The sequence below is a fragment of the Camelina sativa genome, chromosome 17 (genome assembly GCF_030686135.1).
Source record: "Camelina sativa cultivar CO46 ecotype springtype chromosome 17, ASM3068613v1".
Lineage (NCBI taxonomy): Eukaryota > Viridiplantae > Streptophyta > Magnoliopsida > Brassicales > Brassicaceae > Camelina > Camelina sativa.
In genome coordinates this window covers 5,184,323-5,201,875 of record NC_141896.1, presented here as the reverse complement: position 1 = coordinate 5,201,875, position 17,553 = coordinate 5,184,323, and the positions used below count along the sequence as shown (strand labels likewise).

The 17,553-nt window shown below is 34.7% G+C and overlaps 5 protein-coding genes across 5 annotated transcripts; 2 read left to right on the top strand and 3 right to left on the bottom strand.

Annotated features, from left to right (window-relative positions):
- Positions 1 to 569: 569 nt before the first annotated feature.
- Positions 570 to 3,509, top strand: LOC104755509 (ACT domain-containing protein ACR8). The gene is made up of 7 exons (XM_010477911.2): positions 570 to 906; positions 1,461 to 1,506; positions 1,609 to 1,723; positions 1,813 to 1,880; positions 1,988 to 2,560; positions 2,654 to 2,758; positions 2,842 to 3,509. Exons 1-7 carry the CDS (start codon positions 845 to 847, stop codon positions 3,196 to 3,198), a joined length of 1,326 nt encoding a protein of 441 aa, XP_010476213.1. The 5' UTR covers positions 570 to 844; the 3' UTR covers positions 3,199 to 3,509.
- A 1,259-nt stretch (positions 3,510 to 4,768) lies between these two features.
- LOC104755508 (ATP-dependent Clp protease proteolytic subunit-related protein 2, chloroplastic) lies at positions 4,769 to 6,832 on the bottom strand. Its single transcript, XM_010477910.3, has 9 exons — positions 6,622 to 6,832; positions 6,484 to 6,527; positions 6,302 to 6,374; positions 5,969 to 6,083; positions 5,741 to 5,878; positions 5,522 to 5,638; positions 5,316 to 5,384; positions 5,125 to 5,220; positions 4,769 to 5,014 (listed from the first exon to the last, which is right to left on the bottom strand). Exons 1-9 carry the CDS (start codon positions 6,669 to 6,671, stop codon positions 4,877 to 4,879), a joined length of 840 nt encoding a protein of 279 aa, XP_010476212.1. The 5' UTR covers positions 6,672 to 6,832; the 3' UTR covers positions 4,769 to 4,876.
- Positions 6,833 to 6,930: 98 nt separating this feature from the next.
- LOC109130246 (general transcription and DNA repair factor IIH subunit TFB5) lies at positions 6,931 to 7,871 on the bottom strand. Its single transcript, XM_019239749.2, has 3 exons — positions 7,733 to 7,871; positions 7,351 to 7,404; positions 6,931 to 7,260 (listed from the first exon to the last, which is right to left on the bottom strand). Exons 2-3 carry the CDS (start codon positions 7,383 to 7,385, stop codon positions 7,080 to 7,082), a joined length of 216 nt encoding a protein of 71 aa, XP_019095294.1. The 5' UTR covers positions 7,386 to 7,404; positions 7,733 to 7,871; the 3' UTR covers positions 6,931 to 7,079.
- A 77-nt stretch (positions 7,872 to 7,948) lies between these two features.
- LOC104755507 (protein cornichon homolog 4) lies at positions 7,949 to 9,673 on the bottom strand. The gene is made up of 4 exons (XM_010477909.2): positions 9,300 to 9,673; positions 8,585 to 8,766; positions 8,381 to 8,503; positions 7,949 to 8,278 (listed from the first exon to the last, which is right to left on the bottom strand). The coding sequence occupies exons 1-4, from the start codon at positions 9,369 to 9,371 to the stop codon at positions 8,242 to 8,244; spliced, it is 414 nt and encodes a 137-aa protein (XP_010476211.1). The 5' UTR covers positions 9,372 to 9,673; the 3' UTR covers positions 7,949 to 8,241.
- A 2,572-nt stretch (positions 9,674 to 12,245) lies between these two features.
- Positions 12,246 to 15,407, top strand: LOC104755506 (uncharacterized). Its single transcript, XM_010477908.3, has one exon. The coding sequence runs from the start codon at positions 12,810 to 12,812 to the stop codon at positions 15,210 to 15,212; it is 2,403 nt and encodes an 800-aa protein (XP_010476210.2). The 5' UTR covers positions 12,246 to 12,809; the 3' UTR covers positions 15,213 to 15,407.
- The last annotated feature ends 2,146 nt before the right edge of the window (positions 15,408 to 17,553 follow it).

The window sequence follows — 17,553 nt, the reverse complement described above, 5'->3', positions numbered from 1 at the left end:
GATTTCAGATTATTCTGTGTATTAAAAACAGATTAGTAAAAAACCATATGTTTTGAATGGAATGAATAAGTTTATATATGAAACAAATATTATAGTATTTTGAATGGAATGAATAAAACAGATATATTCATCATATATCTTTGTATGGAATGAATAAAAGTTATATATGAATTACCAGAAATGAACAGATTTGGGTTGACGGATTAGAGAGGCATGAACAAACTATAATATTCCTAAAAAAAAATGTTATTAAGAGTTAATAAGATAAATTAAAAACTTGGATTTATATAGAAGCATTTTAAGGAATAATTTATATATAAGATGAATGAATGATGGTAATACTAATATATATAGAAGCATTTTAAGGTTAAGATAAAATCAATTTTTAAGAAGCATTTTTATAACTTATATCAGGGGTCCAATTCAAGAAGACTTTTAGCATTAGTAACATGCGTGAGACGTGGTGAGATCCATGTGACCTTTTCTATAAAAATGAAAAGATATATTACCAACTTAATTAAATATATTTATTTATTTATCCACATAGTAATATACATATAAATACAAGTAGTCCAGTGGTATGGAAAGGATTATATGTGAAAGCAGCGTGCTTTGTCTATTTATCATCTAGAGAGAGAGAGAGAATTAGAAAGAGAGAGAGAACAAAAAAAAAGTAACAGCTTCTCAAAATTCCAGGGAGCAAATAGAAACAGCATCGTTCGTTCGTTTGTTTTAGAGAGAAACGCTGGTGAAGAAGAAGAAGCAGAGAGAGAGAGAGGTTGGAAACGACGGCGTATCTATTATTCTTGTATCATAGAGAATTAGAGATTGAGAGAGAGAGATTATGGCTATGAAGGGTTATTTGGATGAGTATGAAAAGCTTGTTATTAGGATGAACACTCCAAGGTTTGTTTACTTCTTCTTCTCTGTTTTTTTTTGTTTGGAATTTTTTTGTTAAAGATTAGAAGAACAGAGCTTTAAAATTATTTTTCAAAAAAAAAAACAGAGCTTTAAAATTGGAAAACCCAGAAAATTAATGTGTCTTCGTTTTTTTTTTCTTCTCTGGTGGGAAAATTCTCCCGGAAAATATTATTTTTTATTAAGTCCGGGAAAAAATATAAAAATCATATTCGAATTTTCACACCTGAGTTTTGAAATTTGAATATATATATATATATATATATATTTTTTTTTTTTTCTCTCTTTAATTTACTTTTTTTTTGTTTTTCCAAAAAGAAATATATTAAATATGTAAAAGTTTGTTCTTTATGTCTTCTTCCTAGAAGATCTTCACAATTTTCTTTTCTTGGTCTTATTTTTCATCAACTTGAATTTTTGTTTTTTGTTTTTGAGGACTTATCTTCTCTAAACTTTGATTTTCGATAATAAATTATAATTTCTTTGTCGGAAAATAGAAAAAGAAAAATCTAAAACAAGTCCCTACATTATTATTATTACAGGGTCGTTATCGACAATGGTGTTTGTTCTTCAGCGACAATCGTCAAGGTTAGCTACAAAAACACATCTAATTAATACCTTCAAAAACATTTTTAAACCCTAAAGATTAAAAAGTTAATAAATATTTATCTATATTCTTTTCTTTCTCAGGTTGATAGTGCAAGAAGAAACGGTATACTATTAGAAGCTGTGCAAATTCTCACCGATTTAAATCTCTCCATTAAGAAAGCTTATATTTCTTCTGATGGAAGATGGAACATGGATGGTAATTAAATTATTTAAATTTCAATAATCATAACATTTTTCTTTATTATTACTTTTTTATAACTCTTTTTGTTTTCCTAATTACTGCAGTCTTCCATGTGACTGACTTAAACGGAAACAAATTGAATGACCAGAGCGTCTTGAGATACATTGAACAGGTAATAATTTCGTAAATCTTTATAAGAGATTCATGTGTCTTATTAAATTCAAGAACATGAATTCTAAATATAGAAATCTTTTTTTTGTATTTTTCTGATTTCACCAGTCGATTGAGAAAGTTTACTACGGAGAAAACATTGAAGTAAACGGTTTAACAGCCTTAGAGTTAACCGGAACAGACCGAATCGGTTTACTCTCTGAAATGTTTGCGGTTCTCTCTGATCTCAACTGTGATGTCGTTGACGCTAAGCTATGGACACATAACGGTAGAGTTGCTTCTGTGATCTACCTCAGAGACTGTAGCTCAGGATCACCGATTCTTGATTCTCAGAGAGTTTCCAAGATCGAGGGACGGTTAAAGAACGTTTTGAATGGAGACAACGATGTTAACTCCGCTGCAAAGACTTGTGTCTCTGTGGATTCGATGATGCACATAGAACGTAGGCTTCATCAGCTTATGTTTGAAGACAGAGACTACGAGAAGAGATCAAAGACACAAGAGAGATCTCCAATGGTTGTTGTGACGGTTCAGAATTGGGCTGAGAGGGGTTACTCTGTCGTTAATGTTCATTGTCGGGACCGTACCAAGCTTCTATTCGATGTGGTTTGTACGTTAACCGATATGGAATATGCCGTGTTCCATGCGACTATTAACACCGCTGATGACCAAGCTCACTTGGTATGTTTCTTGAAAACAGATCGTGCATATTCGTTTGAATTGATCGATGTTTTTTGTGTGATTTTGAGCTAAAAAGATCTTTAAACTGTTCAGGAATTTTACATTCGGCATAAAGATGGATCACCGATAAGTTCAGAAGCAGAGAGACAACGAGTGATTCAATGCTTAGAAGCTGCAGTCGAAAGAAGAGCACTAGAGGTATAACAATAACACTACCTTTTTGACTTTTCTATTGTTTAATAGGAAATCTAAACGTTTCATTGGTTTTAAATTGTGTTTAGGGTGTGAGATTAGAGCTGAAACATCCTGACAAACAAGGTTTACTAGCCGAAGTAACGAGGACATTCAGAGAAAACGGTCTGAATGTTACAAGAACAGAGATATCAACGAGTGGGGACATGGCTACAAACATATTCTATGTAACCGATGCAAACGGAGACGAACCCGAGTCAAAATTGATTGAATCGGTTAGAGAGAAAATCGGTTTGGAATGTTTGAGAGTGAAGGAAATGCCAACGGTGAATCATAAGAAGGGAGATGGAGAAGAGCAACAACAGACCAAAGCAGTGTTGGTTTCACTCGGGAGTTTGGTTTGGAGAAATCTCTTCAACTTCGGTCTTATCAAATCATGTTCTTAGAATCTTTCAAGTCGTGGGTTAACCGGGAACCACCCGGTTAGATGAAATTTGTTTGGTAGGTTGAATTATAAGTTAGGCATTGGTTTGGTCATGTTCTTTTGTAAATATAGAGAAAAAAAGAGGAGAGGGATGGTTAGAAAATTCAGAAATTGCTTGTTTTCTTTTATTGTGGGGTATTAGATGTTTAGAACAGGTTGTAAAAAAGTTGCTAAGATTAATTATTATTATTATTGTTTTTGTGAGTTATATTATTAGTGGTTGACTTGTATTTTCTTAGTGGAATATTATAATGTTTACAGGTTGGGTTCCAATTCTTTTTAAAATTTGGAAGATGTGGCTATGATTTTTCAACACATGTCCCATGACTTTGTGGCTTCTTACCAACGAACCACGCCATATTTCTTTCGTATGACAATGAAATGTTATTAAGCAAGTCCAATACCTTTATTAGAAAATTGATTTTTAAAATTTTCAATTTGTTTCTCGTTTACATAATTTTTTAAAAAAATTTAGATGATCTCTGACTATGATAATGTGTTGTTGTTATTTGTCAAGTGTTAACTCTTCGTTGGATGTTCTGTTCTAAATTGGCAGCTCTGTCTGGATCTTAGTGAAAATGCGTTTCTTGGAAAATAAGGAGTTTTTTTTGTAAGAAATTGCGTCGGCAATATACCAAGAAAATAAAATAGTCGCATGTTCTAGAATTTGAGAATATGGGAACTTTCCATCATAATGTTCCAACAAGAACCAGGACAATAAAAGTAGGTAAGCCCATAAAGCTTTTTGGTGGGTGATTTAATTGAGAGATTCATGGAGTATTTGGAAAACTGATACGTTGGTCTCTCTCTATTTTTTCTCCACGTCGCTCAATTCCTTCTTATTTAATTTTGTTGAAATTTTACTTCACAAGAGTTGGTGGTGTAGGAAGTGTTAAATGTATAGATTCATGATGTCATTTTTAAAAATTCAACATCTCGACAACTTTAGTCCAGTAAAAGTAGTTTATAAAGAAAACTAGTATTATTTTTTGGAAATTTCTAATCCAATGATCCATCTATGTACAAATGATCTTTATTTGACGTCGTTCTCATGTATTAGGTCCTGAGTTGTTAATTAGTTTGTGCATCAGTATAACCGACAGCTTTTTATGCAATTACGTCAACTATTTTTAAAACCATGTATCTAAATCTACACCTATACTATAATAGTCTATACTACATGTTAATGAAGATCCGAAATATCACTTTCAACAAAAAATTACAGCCAATGGAAGATGTAGCTTGTGTGTGATTTAATATGTAGGACGTATGTAGAACTACAGTTGTTACAAAATTGGCACTGAACACTTTTAATTTACTACTATTTCCCCAACTATTCTAACTTCAGATGGACATTGCCGGTTTACGCTCATTTCTCTAGTCAAACAAAAATTGAACCGGCCTACTACAGAAAGAACAAGACAAGAGAGCTAGACAGAGAAATACGCAAAGAGTTTATGCCTGCTTCTGCTTCTGTAACGGTGGCTATTTGTACTTAAACAAGTATTGTAGAACTCAGAGAATCGGTGGAATGAGAAAACAATAAGAAGTGATTTTATTCGGTAAGAATCACAATCAGAAGAACATCACAGATTGTTTACTTTTTGACTATGGCAAAAACCATAACAAAAACAAAAAGACTAGCCGAGACCTGCGCTTTCGTCTTGGCGAGGAGCGTCTTCTTTGATGCGCGGTGGTCTAACAATCTTATCAATAAGTCCATACTCGATAGCTTCTTCTGCGTTGAACCTTTTCACCCTGCTCAAGTCTTTGAAGACCTGTATTATCATTCATCATCATCATAATATGCACTCAGAATTAAAACGGTTTTCCAAAAACAGTAAACAGAAACTGTTTGATTTGGTTATATTATGGAAACAGAACTGACCCTTTCAGCAGGCTGGCCGGTATTCTTGGCTAGTTCATTGAAGAGGTAATCTCTTATCCTTGAAAGCTCTTTTGCTTCATTTTGGATATCATCAGCCTGAGAAATGTTTGTAGCTTGGCCGTTCAAAATAATGAATTGACATAACGTTGAAAGCTTTTACTAGAACAAACTCGAAAGACAGCTTATTTTACCTGACCACGGGCTGCACCAGCTGGTGATTGGAGCGCAATTCTTGACAATGGCATCGCAAACCGATGACCCTATATATAAACAAAAACAACAATAGCTTAATCTCAAGTGTCCTTAGAGTCTAGTATATACATTTCATTTGATTTCAATGTCTATATAGTCATTTAACGTATGGAGAAAGATGCATAAAAATGTGAATAAAAATCACCTTTTCTCCGGCAGCAAGAAGAAAACCTGCAAGGTTATAAGCAAGCCCAACGCAATGTGTCCCAACCGGACTTTTCAAGCTCTTCATTGTATCATAGATGGCTAGACTTGGAGTAAGCTACAAACAAAAAAAATACAAAATCTTTATAAACATTAGCTTCAAAATTTGGAGTAAGTGTAACCAAACATGAAAAGACCAAAGAATGAAAGAGAAACTTACATCACCACCCGGACCATTAAGGTACATATAAATCCTCCTAGAGTCATCAAGAGTATCAAGATACAACATGGTAGCTAATATCTGGTTGCTAAACTCTTCATCAATGTTTTGTCCAATGAAAATTACACGCTCTCGATACTGCAGCACAAGATTACAAGTTAACAACTTTCACAGTGACCATATAAAACCATATACACAAGATTATGTACAAGTCGAGAAAATACGTACAAGGGCATTCCATATATCAACCCATTGCCAAGTGCCTTCTTCTCTGTTTCTGTAGGGAACTCTAGGTGTTCCTATAGGCATCATCTTAACCCTTGACCTGCTCGCTTTCCCAGTCCTGTAGAAACACATTAACCACACTGAGTTTAACACAACAAAGCTATCTATGACCATTCGCACGAGTTCTAATATCAGCAAACCAACTTAATGTTATGTACTAAGTCTTTAGCTCAATTTTCACATTTCATCATTCACTACAGGAATCTCCATCACAAATCAGAATAAGGGAGAAAAAAAGCCCTAATGAAGCAAAATTGAACAAGAGTATCACATTACCCGGATTGCAGACTCTTATGAACTCTTCCATAGAACTCCTTATTCAAATTCTGATACCCACTTGCTAAAAAGCCTGAACATATTCAGACAACAGTAACACCAAAATCATCAGTTCCAAACATACTAACCAATTCGATTAAAGACACAAAATTTCGGATAGATTAAGAAGAAAAGGAACGAACTTGCAGATTGAGGCTTTAACCCAGAATAAAGCTTGACGCTACAGCTGCAAATACACCATATATAAAAAAACAAAATCAGATGCAAGTGGTTATAGACAGAAGAAGTATGTAAAATTTAAGAGAATCGAAGATTTTAACCTGGGACTCAGACAAGGCTGGTGAAGAGTTGTATTAAGCGAGACCGCCATGGCTCGTCGAGCGTGTTAGAGCCGAACACTGATTTTTTTTTTTTTTGTTTATCTATCAGACAAGAAGGGTTGAAACTAAAAAACTTGCAGATTGGACATTTCTTTTTGTCGAAGAAGATTGGTTTATCAAAATAATATGTTGGTTTACTTTAAACCGAATTGGTTTAACTTCCGATTCATGAACAATCATCTTATTTCGGTTTTACCAACATGAGTGATTGAGTCCCAATTCTCAAACCAAATGACAAAACCGGAAAAATCCAATATAAACCGGAAGCATTGGTAATTTAAGAAACAGTCTGAAATATCTTACAATGTCGATAAGCAAAACAAACGTGTGTTTCGTTTATTCATCAAAAAGAGATCAACACAAGCAGAGATGGAAGATAAAAAAGAGAAGCAAGTGATCTAAGAAGTGGGCTTCTCGTAAGAGTTTTGATCTCTAAAATCAGAAATGGCACTGCGAATCATCCCCTCAACCTGTGGCTGCACAAACAAGTGAGTGCTATCAAGTACATGAATTATGAATCTCTGAGATGGAGGCATCGAATTGTTCATGTTCACTATGAACTGTGTCATAGGGATATCACTGCAAAACAAAAACAGAAAAATAAACATTGAATCATTCATGACTTTATAAAAATTGTGTTCATTTGCTTGGGAATCGAAATAACAGTACCAGGAGACGAACACTCCTTTGATTGCATTAACCATTGTAAGTGATAAATAATACCTGTAAGGAAAAAAGCAAATAATCTGAGCTTAATTCTCATCAAAAGAGACTCAAGAACATTCTCGAAAACTCAGAACAAAGATGGATCATATGAGCAGATGTAAGATTAACCCTTGTTTCAGATTAAGGATACCAAATAAAATTTGGATCTTCGCTACCTAAACACCACAATAGAACTCGATTCCCAAATCTAAAGACTTTACGACTATACAACCACAGATAAATCTAGGATGGAAACAGAGCAATTGGGTCTAGAGATCGAACCACACTAAGAAGAATCGAAGAAGCTTGGAGAAAAGTCTAAGACAGAAAGAGATAAAGAAATCACCTTGACAAACCAAAATCTTCCGACTGCCACAGTAAGGACGAGGGTTAGCTTTATCAGATAACCTAATTGCAAAACCGAAACCGAAGGTTCTTAACTCTTCTTTTAAGTTCTGAACAAGTGAACATCCTCTCGTTATAACATCATCACTCAAAAAGGTCACTTTTAAAAGGTCAAAGTTCACATGGATTGACTTTTGCTTACATTGGAAAGATTTAGTTTTATTGCGTATGTAACCCAGTGGTTTACTATCTTGATTGCTTGTACAAATATGATCAAGACATGAGAATTCAAAACAGTTAACTCAATATCTAAAGTTGTTACTAACAAAAGAAATAAATACACAAATCTTTCTGCCACTAATCTTACAAACATGGATTCATTTAACAAAACAAACACTCTTCCTTTCTATTTTTTTTTTCATTGCCACAACCACAAGCACCGCGCTGTATCTTGGAACGCAGTGTCAAATCAGATCAATAACTGAAGAAGATTGACCATGTTTTCATCAATTAGTCCTCGTAATCATCCAGCGCCGAATAAATCATCCTAAACAAAGGTTGCAGACAGATAGTGTATTTAGCAGTCTTGATCATAATGAAGAAGGTTATATATAAGCAAAATGGAATTCAAAAGATCTTTGGTTGTTACCAGAATATAGTGAGAAAGAGGTTAAGGATTATGTAAGCAAGCTTGAACAGCCGTTTCTTCTTTTCCCAGTTAAGCAAGTTGAAGATCTCAGTGACATCTACTAAATGTTGTCGCTTCGAGTAACTGAACAATGGATGGATATCAAGACATCAACATTTGACTGGAGCAAAAGACTGAGAGAGGAGTTGTCAAAAACAAACTTACAGTTGAAAGTTGTAGTAGAGATAAGGTAAACATAAGAGTGCCATGAACCAGTGTCCTGTTAAGAGGTAGAAAACGCATAGAACTCCTTGAACAATGAACTCCGGTAAAACCACAGAATTTATTCTCGAAGCAGAGTCGTAAGGATTGATGTAGTCAAACTCGAGATCCGCTAAACAAACAAGCTGCAAACGAAAGATTTCCAATTCCAAAAAGAGACTTTAGTTTCCTAGAAAATGTATGTATCTCTTCAGCTACAATTCGCATTTGGAGTTATTAACTATACTTTATTTCGACTAGAACTGCTAGCTTATCAATCTCAGTGACAATACAAAAGGATTGACTTCATTACGCTGAAATGGAGCTCATATATCAAAGGAGCAACGTGTGCTTAAAGGAGGTAATTCTAATTCCTCAGAACAGACATAAATAATGAGCATAAAAACAAATTACTATGAACCTATAAACGTGTTTTCAGATGCCAATAAGCAATTGCAGGAACATTAAATTGACTGCTTTGATTAAAACATTCCCAAAAAATTGAAACTTTGTTCTTCTTACAATCATTTGGCAAGAACATCATAAAACCCTAATTCTACCTAAATCACAGAATACCAATGGAACTATTGTCACCGGGAAACTGGCAAATTCCATAGATGAACTTTTTAAGGTTTCTGTATTCAATAAAAAATTGGGAATTGGGATCGAATACACAGACCTGATAGACGATGATTCCGACAAGAGCTATGAGGAAGAAGAAGGAAATAAGCCATGACCAGATATCTCCCATCTTTTCCTCCTTCTAGTTTCCGACAATCTTCCTCGGATCTATCCTCGCTGTCCTGTTTCTGTTCTTTTCTCTCTCCTCCCAATAAAGGTTCGATGAGGAACAGAGAGAGAGAGAGACAGTTACGACAACGAGTTCGTTCGTGGTCGGCGAGGTTCGATAGTTCAGTTGGACCCTTCGGTTTCGAGATTCTGATCGGAGGAAAACAGCGAAAGACGTAAAAAAAAAAAAAAAAAAAAGCCTAGAAGTCACGGTTTTTTGCTGTTTACCGATGTTCCGGTTCAATTTCCGGTTATAATTGAAATGCCTACCATTCACGCCGGTTTAACATTATATAAGCTTGTGGGCCTTTAGACTTAGCCCAAATAATTTGGGTTTTGGTTGAGTCGTATAATTTTTTTTGGTTATTGTCGTACTGTATATATATTAAGGAAAATAAATCTTAAAAATTAGAAAACAATTATGGGACCAGTAAACAAACTTACAATCATGTGATTTGATAAAACTAAAGCCAGCTGTTTTCTAGTACTAAAAAAAAAACAAGCTTCATCAATTCCATGTTAATTCTTTTTTTTTGTTTTTTTTTTCTTGGTTTAGCAATGCAAATACCATCACATAATTTGATTTTAGTTTTAGTCGGTTTCTCTCTCACTAATCTCTAGATTTCTGGACTCTCTATGTGTGGTTCAGTTAACTAAACCATCCAAGTTCGCTAATTAAATAATACTAAATACTATCGCTATCAATATAAAAGGTGGCATTATTTTTATTTATTTCAATCATATACTTATTTTCTTACATGGTGTGTGTGTGTATATTTATTTCAGTTCTAAACACGATTTTAGTGGAGTGGTTGAGAAAAGAAAACTCTCGTACAAGATTGTAATTCAAGCAAATTACGTTGTCACAGTAATAATTAATATCAGTATTTTGTTAAATGATTGGGAAAATGAAGATTCTAATTTCTTATACGTAACTATTTTCTATCCACAGTTACTTATTGAGTTAAACTATTTTCTGTGAAGTGGTGAAGTGTATGCAAATAGTTTCAAGTGACAAAATATATTAAGGTATATATATAATTCATATATTATTTATTAAACTTGTAACAAAGTGATGTTAATTAGTAGTAAAGTTCTCATCACTATATCACAAACTTTGATTCACGCCACGATAAGTTTGGAGAAAACTTATAGCTAGAGAGGGCATAATGCATGGGGTTTTGGGTGGTTGGTATGTAACAGACAAGATCATTCTTAAGATAGTACTATACATCTTTTTTAAGATTGGACTGATCTAAATTATGTGGTAGGAAATTTTGAATTTCTGCCTTCTTTAATATATACTAGAAAACAGTTAGGGGTGGGATTTGTATATATATATTTACAACTTAAGAATCCATATGTATGCAGATACATTAGAGAAAGTGGGAGACAGTTGTGACATGTGGTTTTATTGACATAAGATATTGACCAATTAAAACTTGACTCCTACTAACCTCCACTCTTGTTTACTTTAATTATTGATCTCAAATCTAAGCTTATTAGAAAATAATACAAACAATGACGAAATAAGTAGAAAAGCAGTTAGAACATATATTTTCTTTTTCTCAAAAAAAAAAAAAAAAACATATTTTATATAAAAGATTATACATTAAGAGAGATTTACAAGTTCAAGTTCAAAAAAACGTTACACTAGATTAGGAGTAAACAAATTCATGAAATGTGTGTCTATCGTCAAGTAATTTTAGCTAAAATGTGTCATTGTCCAATAATTTTATTGAGGTTGTTGTAATTTTTTTTGTCGAAATGGTAGATATTTTGTGGATAAGCATGTAACTGAACCTTACCTGAGTGATAGTATTTGTGTTATAACTGTGAAGAGTAGAAAGGGGTGTTTGTTTATTCATGACATACAAATGCTAACGACTACGGCCAATGAGCAATGATGACACACACACTCATGATTCTCATGAACATTCATTCATATTCATACAAAGCAAATGAAAAGAGAAATCCAAAGTTTTAGCAAATAACTGGTTTGGTAGAAGGAACCAAAATTGGTCGGTAAAAAAATGGAACTTGTAAAAGGTTTCTCTCTCAGTCAAATTAAAAACAACTTTCAAGACAAAAATTATTTACGAAGAGATGTCCTTTTAAAAAATGTTTTTGTTGAGTCAACACACAAAATGGTCAACAGAACACAACACACAGACTCTGCGATTAAATGTCTTTCACTGTCTATCTAGAAAACAAAAATTAAATTCTCACTCTCTCTCCTACAACCCTTTTTATGCCCAAATTCTGAACACATCCCACGTAGACAACAATACACAAATGGAAATCCCACTCACCCAGTTTTCTTCGTTTTTGTAATAACCATATTCAAAACAAATAAAATAAAATATAAAAAAATTGTTAAACCGAATCACAATGTAAAAAGTGTCTTGAACCGTTAATGTCATTTTTTAAAAATAAAATCATAACGAGGGTTTGTTAAACCGGATTCATCATTTTGAAAAATTAAAATCCATCTAATTTAATATTGTCAACAAACCCTACTTCTAACAGCCTATTTATATATTTGAGCTTTTCTATCAATACTTAATACTTACATTTAAGAAATAGTAAAAAAAATAACAAATCAATTTAACCAAATGGTAGATCTTTCCAAAATTTTTTTTAAAAAAAAGACAAATTCTTTGTTTCTTTAAAAAAACCAAATTACTTTTAACATTGGTGGTTGATACTGCATATTGCATAACAAGAAAAACGTTTACAAAAAAGTTAAGAAAATCTAAAATGCATTAAATTAAGGTCCCAAATAGTTCCAATTTTCCTTTTAAATTAAAAAAAAAAAAACATTAAAGCAGGAGACAAGAAAAGGGATTTTCGAAAGGGAAAAAAAAAGAAAGAAGGGAAGAGCGTGAGTAAAACGCTCCAATGATGAGAAAGCGAGAGAGTCTAATAGCCAATGTAACGTTTGTGTTCTCGTACGACGTGGGACTCTGCTTTCACCCTCCCCCCCTTGTTCCTTTCAACTCTCTTTTCCCTTCTCCATGCGCGTGACCTTCAACCCCTTCTTCATCTCTCTCTCTTCCATATTTCTCTCCTCTTCTTCTCCGCTTCTGTCTCTTTCCTCTAAATCTCTCTCTCACAACAATAGTGAAGCAGAGTGAACAGAGAGAAGCTACTTCATATTCTTGTTACTAGAAGTAACTCGAGTTACAAAGTTTATTTCCAAATTAAATTCTTCTGATAACCGGGAAAAATGTCAGTGTCGTCAAAGATCGTCGTCTTCCGGCGACTTTTCACCTCTGATACGTTTTCTACGAGGCATCAAAATCCAACTCCCGCTTAAAAACACCCAAAGCCTCGAAATTTCCGATTTTTTTCTTTTCATTACATCCAAACTTCTTTTTTAATTATTATAATTAATCTGATGGCGACGACTAATGCTCACACGGCGGCTCATCAGCAACAACAACAACAACAACAACAACAACAGGCTCCTCCACCACCACCTCCTCCTCCTTCGATCGATGGCCTTACAACAGACGAGCTAACAGCAAAAGCATTAAACAAGAGGTACGAAGGTTTAATGACTGTAAGAACTAAAGCAGTTAAAGGCAAAGGCGCGTGGTATTGGACTCATCTTGAACCTATCCTCGTACGCAACACCGACACTGGTCTCCCTAAAGCCGTGAAACTCCGTTGTTCTCTATGCGACGCCGTTTTCTCCGCCTCTAACCCTTCCCGCACCGCTTCTGAGCATCTCAAACGCGGCACTTGTCCCAATTTCAACTCTGTCACTCCCATTTCCACCATCACTCCTTCTCCCACCTCTTCCTCGTCCTCTCCTCAGACTCATCATCACCGGAAACGTAACTCCTCCGGCGCTGTCACCACCGCGGTTCCTTCTCGGCTTAACCCTCCTCCCATCGGCGGGTCTTACCACGTCACGCCTTTAACTGTCGTCGATCCTTCCAGGTTCTGCGGCGGGGAGTTGCATTACTCTACTACTCCGCCGCCTCAGCAGCATTTGATGCTCTCCGGCGGAAAAGACGATTTGGGTCCTTTAGCTATGCTTGAAGACAGTGTGAAGAAGCTTAAGAGTCCTAAACCTTCGCAGACGCAGTCTCTTACCAGATCGCAGATAGAGTCAGCTTTGGACTCTCTCTCTGATTGGGTCTTCGAATCTTGCGGCTCTGTTTCTCTCTCTGGTCTCGAGCATCCAAAGTTTCGAGCTTTTCTCACCCAAGTTGGTTTACCGATCATCTCCAAGAGAGACTTCGCCACCACGAGACTGGACTTGAAGTACGACGAGGCAAGAGCAGAGGCTGAGTCCAGAATCAGAGACGCCATGTTCTTCCAAATCGCATCGGACGGCTGGAAAACAGGGGAATCCGGCGAGAATCTCGTGAGTTTGATTGTGAATTTACCCAACGGGACGAGTCTGTACAGAAAGGCAGTTCTGGTGAACGGAGCTGTGCCGTCCAACTACGCGGAGGAGCTTTTGTTAGATACGGTCAAGGGCATTTGTGGGAATTCACCTCAGAGATGTGTTGGGATAGTCTCTGATAAGTTCAAGACCAAAGCACTGAGGAATCTTGAGAGTCAGCATCAATGGATGGTGAATCTGTCTTGTCAGTTTCAAGGACTCAACAGTTTGATCAAAGACTTCGTAAAAGAGCTGCCTTTATTCAAATCTGTTTCGCAGAACTGTGTGAGGCTCGCCAAGTTCATCAACAACACTGCGCAGATACGTAACGCACACTGTAAGTATCAGTTGCAAGAACACGGCGAGTCTGTTATGCTTAGGTTGCCTTTACATTGCTATTACGACGACGAACGTAGAAGTTGTAGTAGTGGTAGTAGTAGTAGTAGTAACAAGGCTTGTTTCTTCGAGCCGTTGTTTAATCTTCTTGAGGATGTGTTGAGTTCCGCTAGAGCAATTCAGTTGGTAATGCATGATGATGCTTGTAAAGTTGTTTTAATGGAGGATCATATGGCTAGGGAGGTCAGAGAGATGGTTGGAGACGAAGGGTTTTGGAACGAGGTAGAGGCGGTTCACGGTTTGATCAAGCTGGTTAAAGAGATGGCTAGGAGAACAGAGGAAGAGAAGCTGCTTGTAGGGCAATGTCTCCCTCTATGGGACGAGTTAAGAGCTAAGGTTAAAGATTGGGATTCTAAGTTCAATGTAGGGGAAGGTTATGTTGAGAAACTCGTTGAGAGAAGATTCAAGAAGAGTTATCATCCAGCTTGGGCTGCGGCTTTCATACTCGACCCTCTTTACTTGATAAGAGATAGCAGCGGGAAGTATCTTCCTCCGTTTAAATGTTTGTCGCCTGAGCAAGAGAAAGATGTAGATAAGTTGATCACAAGGCTTGTGTCTAGAGACGAGGCACACATTGCGTTGATGGAACTGATGAAGTGGAGAACGGAAGGTCTTGATCCTATGTATGCACGTGCGGTTCAAATGAAAGAGCGTGATCCGGTTTCTGGAAAGATGAGGATAGCGAATCCTCAAAGCAGTAGACTTGTTTGGGAGACGTATCTTAGCGAGTTCAGGTCGCTAGGGAAAGTTGCAGTAAGGCTCATTTTCCTACACGCGACTACTGGAGGGTTTAAATGCAATTCCTCACTTTTGAAATGGGTAAACTCGAACGGGCGGTCACATGCAGCTATAGATCGAGCTCAGAAGCTGATCTTCATATCAGCTAACTCCAAATTCGAGAGGAGGGATTTCTCAAATGAAGAGGATAGGGATGCAGAGCTGCTAGCCATGGCTAACGGTGAGGATCATCTGCTAAACGATGTTCTTGTGGATACATCCTCAGTGTGACATTTTATAAATTTGAATCTCTTTTTTGATCCATTTGATTTCAGCTTCGTTTTTTTGCAATAGAATTTGGCATTTCGTAGGATTGTTTAAATTCTTTTCTTCCATTTACTAGTAGTATCTCATACTATATCATTAAATATTCAATTTGTACTTGGTTTCTTTAGAAGATGAGTTAATCTATATGTGATTTGAGTATTTGTATTCATAATTTTCTATATAACATAGTCGTCCATTTCAGTTTCTTGTCATTATCATCTATATGTGTATCATCGGTTAGAGGTTAGAAAAAAAAAACTCTAATTAGTGACAGCTTTTGTTTCTTCTTCTCTTGGTACACTGTAATGATCCCTCTCACTTTTTGTCATCAAAAATTCATATTCTTAATCATGACTTCAAAACATATCTTTTACTTTTTTTTGAGAAAAATGACTTAAACTTTTGAAAGTTTAATGTTCTTTTCTTCATGATAACGTTTGTTGATGGCAATGACAGACTAAACATGCATACTTTTTTGTACCATCTAGAGTTTCTGAAGAAGAACAAACCAAGATTAACGGGTCTCAATTTCATATCAACCATGATTATGATTATCACTCTATATAATATCAATCTATATTAAGTCTTTCATAAAAACAAAAATGTGGATCCCCACCATGAAAGCAAGTTCAATACAAGGTGTATACAAAAGCTGTAAGAAAAAAAAGAAGTGAAATGGTAGATGTGGAAGGACAACAATTATAGAAGAAGTCTTGTTAATCTATTTGTAGCAAAGATGTGTGATTTACCCATGATTTCTACCGCTATGAATAGTTTAGAAAGGTTAGAAATTTTCCTCTTTATTGATTATGAGCCCATGGTATTGTACTTTGTGGGGTATTTTTTTTATTTTTCTTATATGAAAGAAATAAAATAAAATCTGTAACCCATGATTTATATTCTTGTAAATCATAACTTTATCAATAGTACCATTATTTTTGAAATCTAGTGGCAAGATTTCATAAATGGAGTGACCAGACAGCTAAAGTGAAATTACACAAATTAAGTAATAACAGTGAAAGCAAAGAAAAAACAAACAATTATTTAGAAATAGTAAAGAGAAATACAATAATTTAGATGCTATTTTTCCATTTAAGTTACAGACAAATAGATAAGTCAAGTACCTTTTTTTATTTTTTTACACTCTCACACATACATACAGACATATATGTACGACATTCTAAATCACTGTTATATTAAATAAGTAATTTTCATAGTAAAGTTTACTTACTAATAGTATATTTTAAAGCTCGAATCTTTATAGTGTACTGATTAAAGGGAAAAATAGGTTTTAAGTTAAATTATTTGACGTTTGTTCAAAAAAAAAAAAAAAAAAAAAGTTAAATTATTTGACAAGGAATCATTTTCATTGAGGTGGTAATTTGTAAGTTGTAACTATGGTGATTGAACAAGGGTGGAACCCCAAAAGTAGAAATCAATAATTATATTTATACCCCACAAATAGCAAAGTATTCTACTTTTCTAAAAAAATGAAAAAAAAAAATACACTTTTGTTTTCCTCCTTGTAAAATTTTGAACTTTCTAGCTAGGCATTATATTCACCTCACCCACCTCCTCGAGTAGCTGATATAACAAAAACAAAAAAAAAAACAATCAAAACTTAAATCAGGTAATTAATCAAAAAAACCTTATTAGAATATATATACATCGGCGTTCACTTTGTACGTTATCGTTGATAGAAACGTAAGCTTTTTTTGTTGTCTATGATTAAATAAGATACTATCTGTATTCGTGAAAAAAGAGGTGACATAGTACTGTAATTATGTACTAATATAATTATAACAAAAATAAAGTTATTGTAATTATTGGTTTGGTATTTTTCACCATTTTGGTGGTGAGGCAGAACTTCCTGTCGGCAATGCTGACTTCTCACCAAATCTCTCTCGACTTATATGGACTATGAGTATTTTGATTTTCTTTTTTACGTTAAAAGGTTTAATAAAGCTAAAAGGAGAAATAAAATGAAGAATAATCTTATGTGATTTGAATGAGGACAACGTCTTCTTCTTTTAATACGCAATAATAATCAGTAGAACAAATTTCAAATGTTGTTTTAAGAAAACCAAATATTGATTTGTATATCGTAGTGCATATATAATGATAATAATATTCAGTAAACAAATACCATAGTGCACATTCTTCTTATAGAAATATATGGCATTAGGTATGATCGTTTTCTAACGTATAGTATTACGTATGTTTTGCGTAAAAGATCTATAACAATCATTGCAATGGGTGTATACCTTTTTCGTTTATAAATATGTCTATAGGATTTATATTGCAT

Excerpts from the sequence above, each read along its gene's own strand:
- LOC104755509 (XM_010477911.2), top strand. The coding sequence starts at position 845 with ATGGCTATGAAGGGTTATTTGGATGAGTATGAAAAGCTTGTTATTAGG. Across the intron at positions 1,881-1,987 it reads TCTTGAGATACATTGAACAG|TCGATTGAGAAAGTTTACTA; the intron begins GTAATAATTTCG and ends TGATTTCACCAG. Across the intron at positions 2,759-2,841 it reads TCGAAAGAAGAGCACTAGAG|GGTGTGAGATTAGAGCTGAA; the intron begins GTATAACAATAA and ends AATTGTGTTTAG.
- LOC104755508 (XM_010477910.3), bottom strand. The coding sequence starts at position 6,671 with ATGGCGGTCTCGCTTAATACAACTCTTCACCAGCCTTGTCTGAGTCCC. Across the intron at positions 5,385-5,521 it reads TTCTTGCTGCCGGAGAAAAG|GGTCATCGGTTTGCGATGCC; the intron begins GTGATTTTTATT and ends GTTTATATATAG. Across the intron at positions 5,015-5,124 it reads CCGGCCAGCCTGCTGAAAGG|GTCTTCAAAGACTTGAGCAG; the intron begins GTCAGTTCTGTT and ends ATGATAATACAG.
- LOC109130246 (XM_019239749.2), bottom strand. The coding sequence starts at position 7,385 with ATGGTTAATGCAATCAAAGGAGTGTTCGTCTCCTG. Across the intron at positions 7,261-7,350 it reads AAAGGAGTGTTCGTCTCCTG|TGATATCCCTATGACACAGT; the intron begins GTACTGTTATTT and ends TTTGTTTTGCAG.
- LOC104755507 (XM_010477909.2), bottom strand. The coding sequence starts at position 9,371 with ATGGGAGATATCTGGTCATGGCTTATTTCCTTCTTCTTCCTCATAGCT. Across the intron at positions 8,504-8,584 it reads CTCTACTACAACTTTCAACT|TTACTCGAAGCGACAACATT; the intron begins GTAAGTTTGTTT and ends TCCATTGTTCAG. Across the intron at positions 8,279-8,380 it reads CTCTTTCTCACTATATTCTG|GATGATTTATTCGGCGCTGG; the intron begins GTAACAACCAAA and ends ACCTTTGTTTAG.
- LOC104755506 (XM_010477908.3), top strand. The coding sequence starts at position 12,810 with ATGGCGACGACTAATGCTCACACGGCGGCTCATCAGCAACAACAACAA.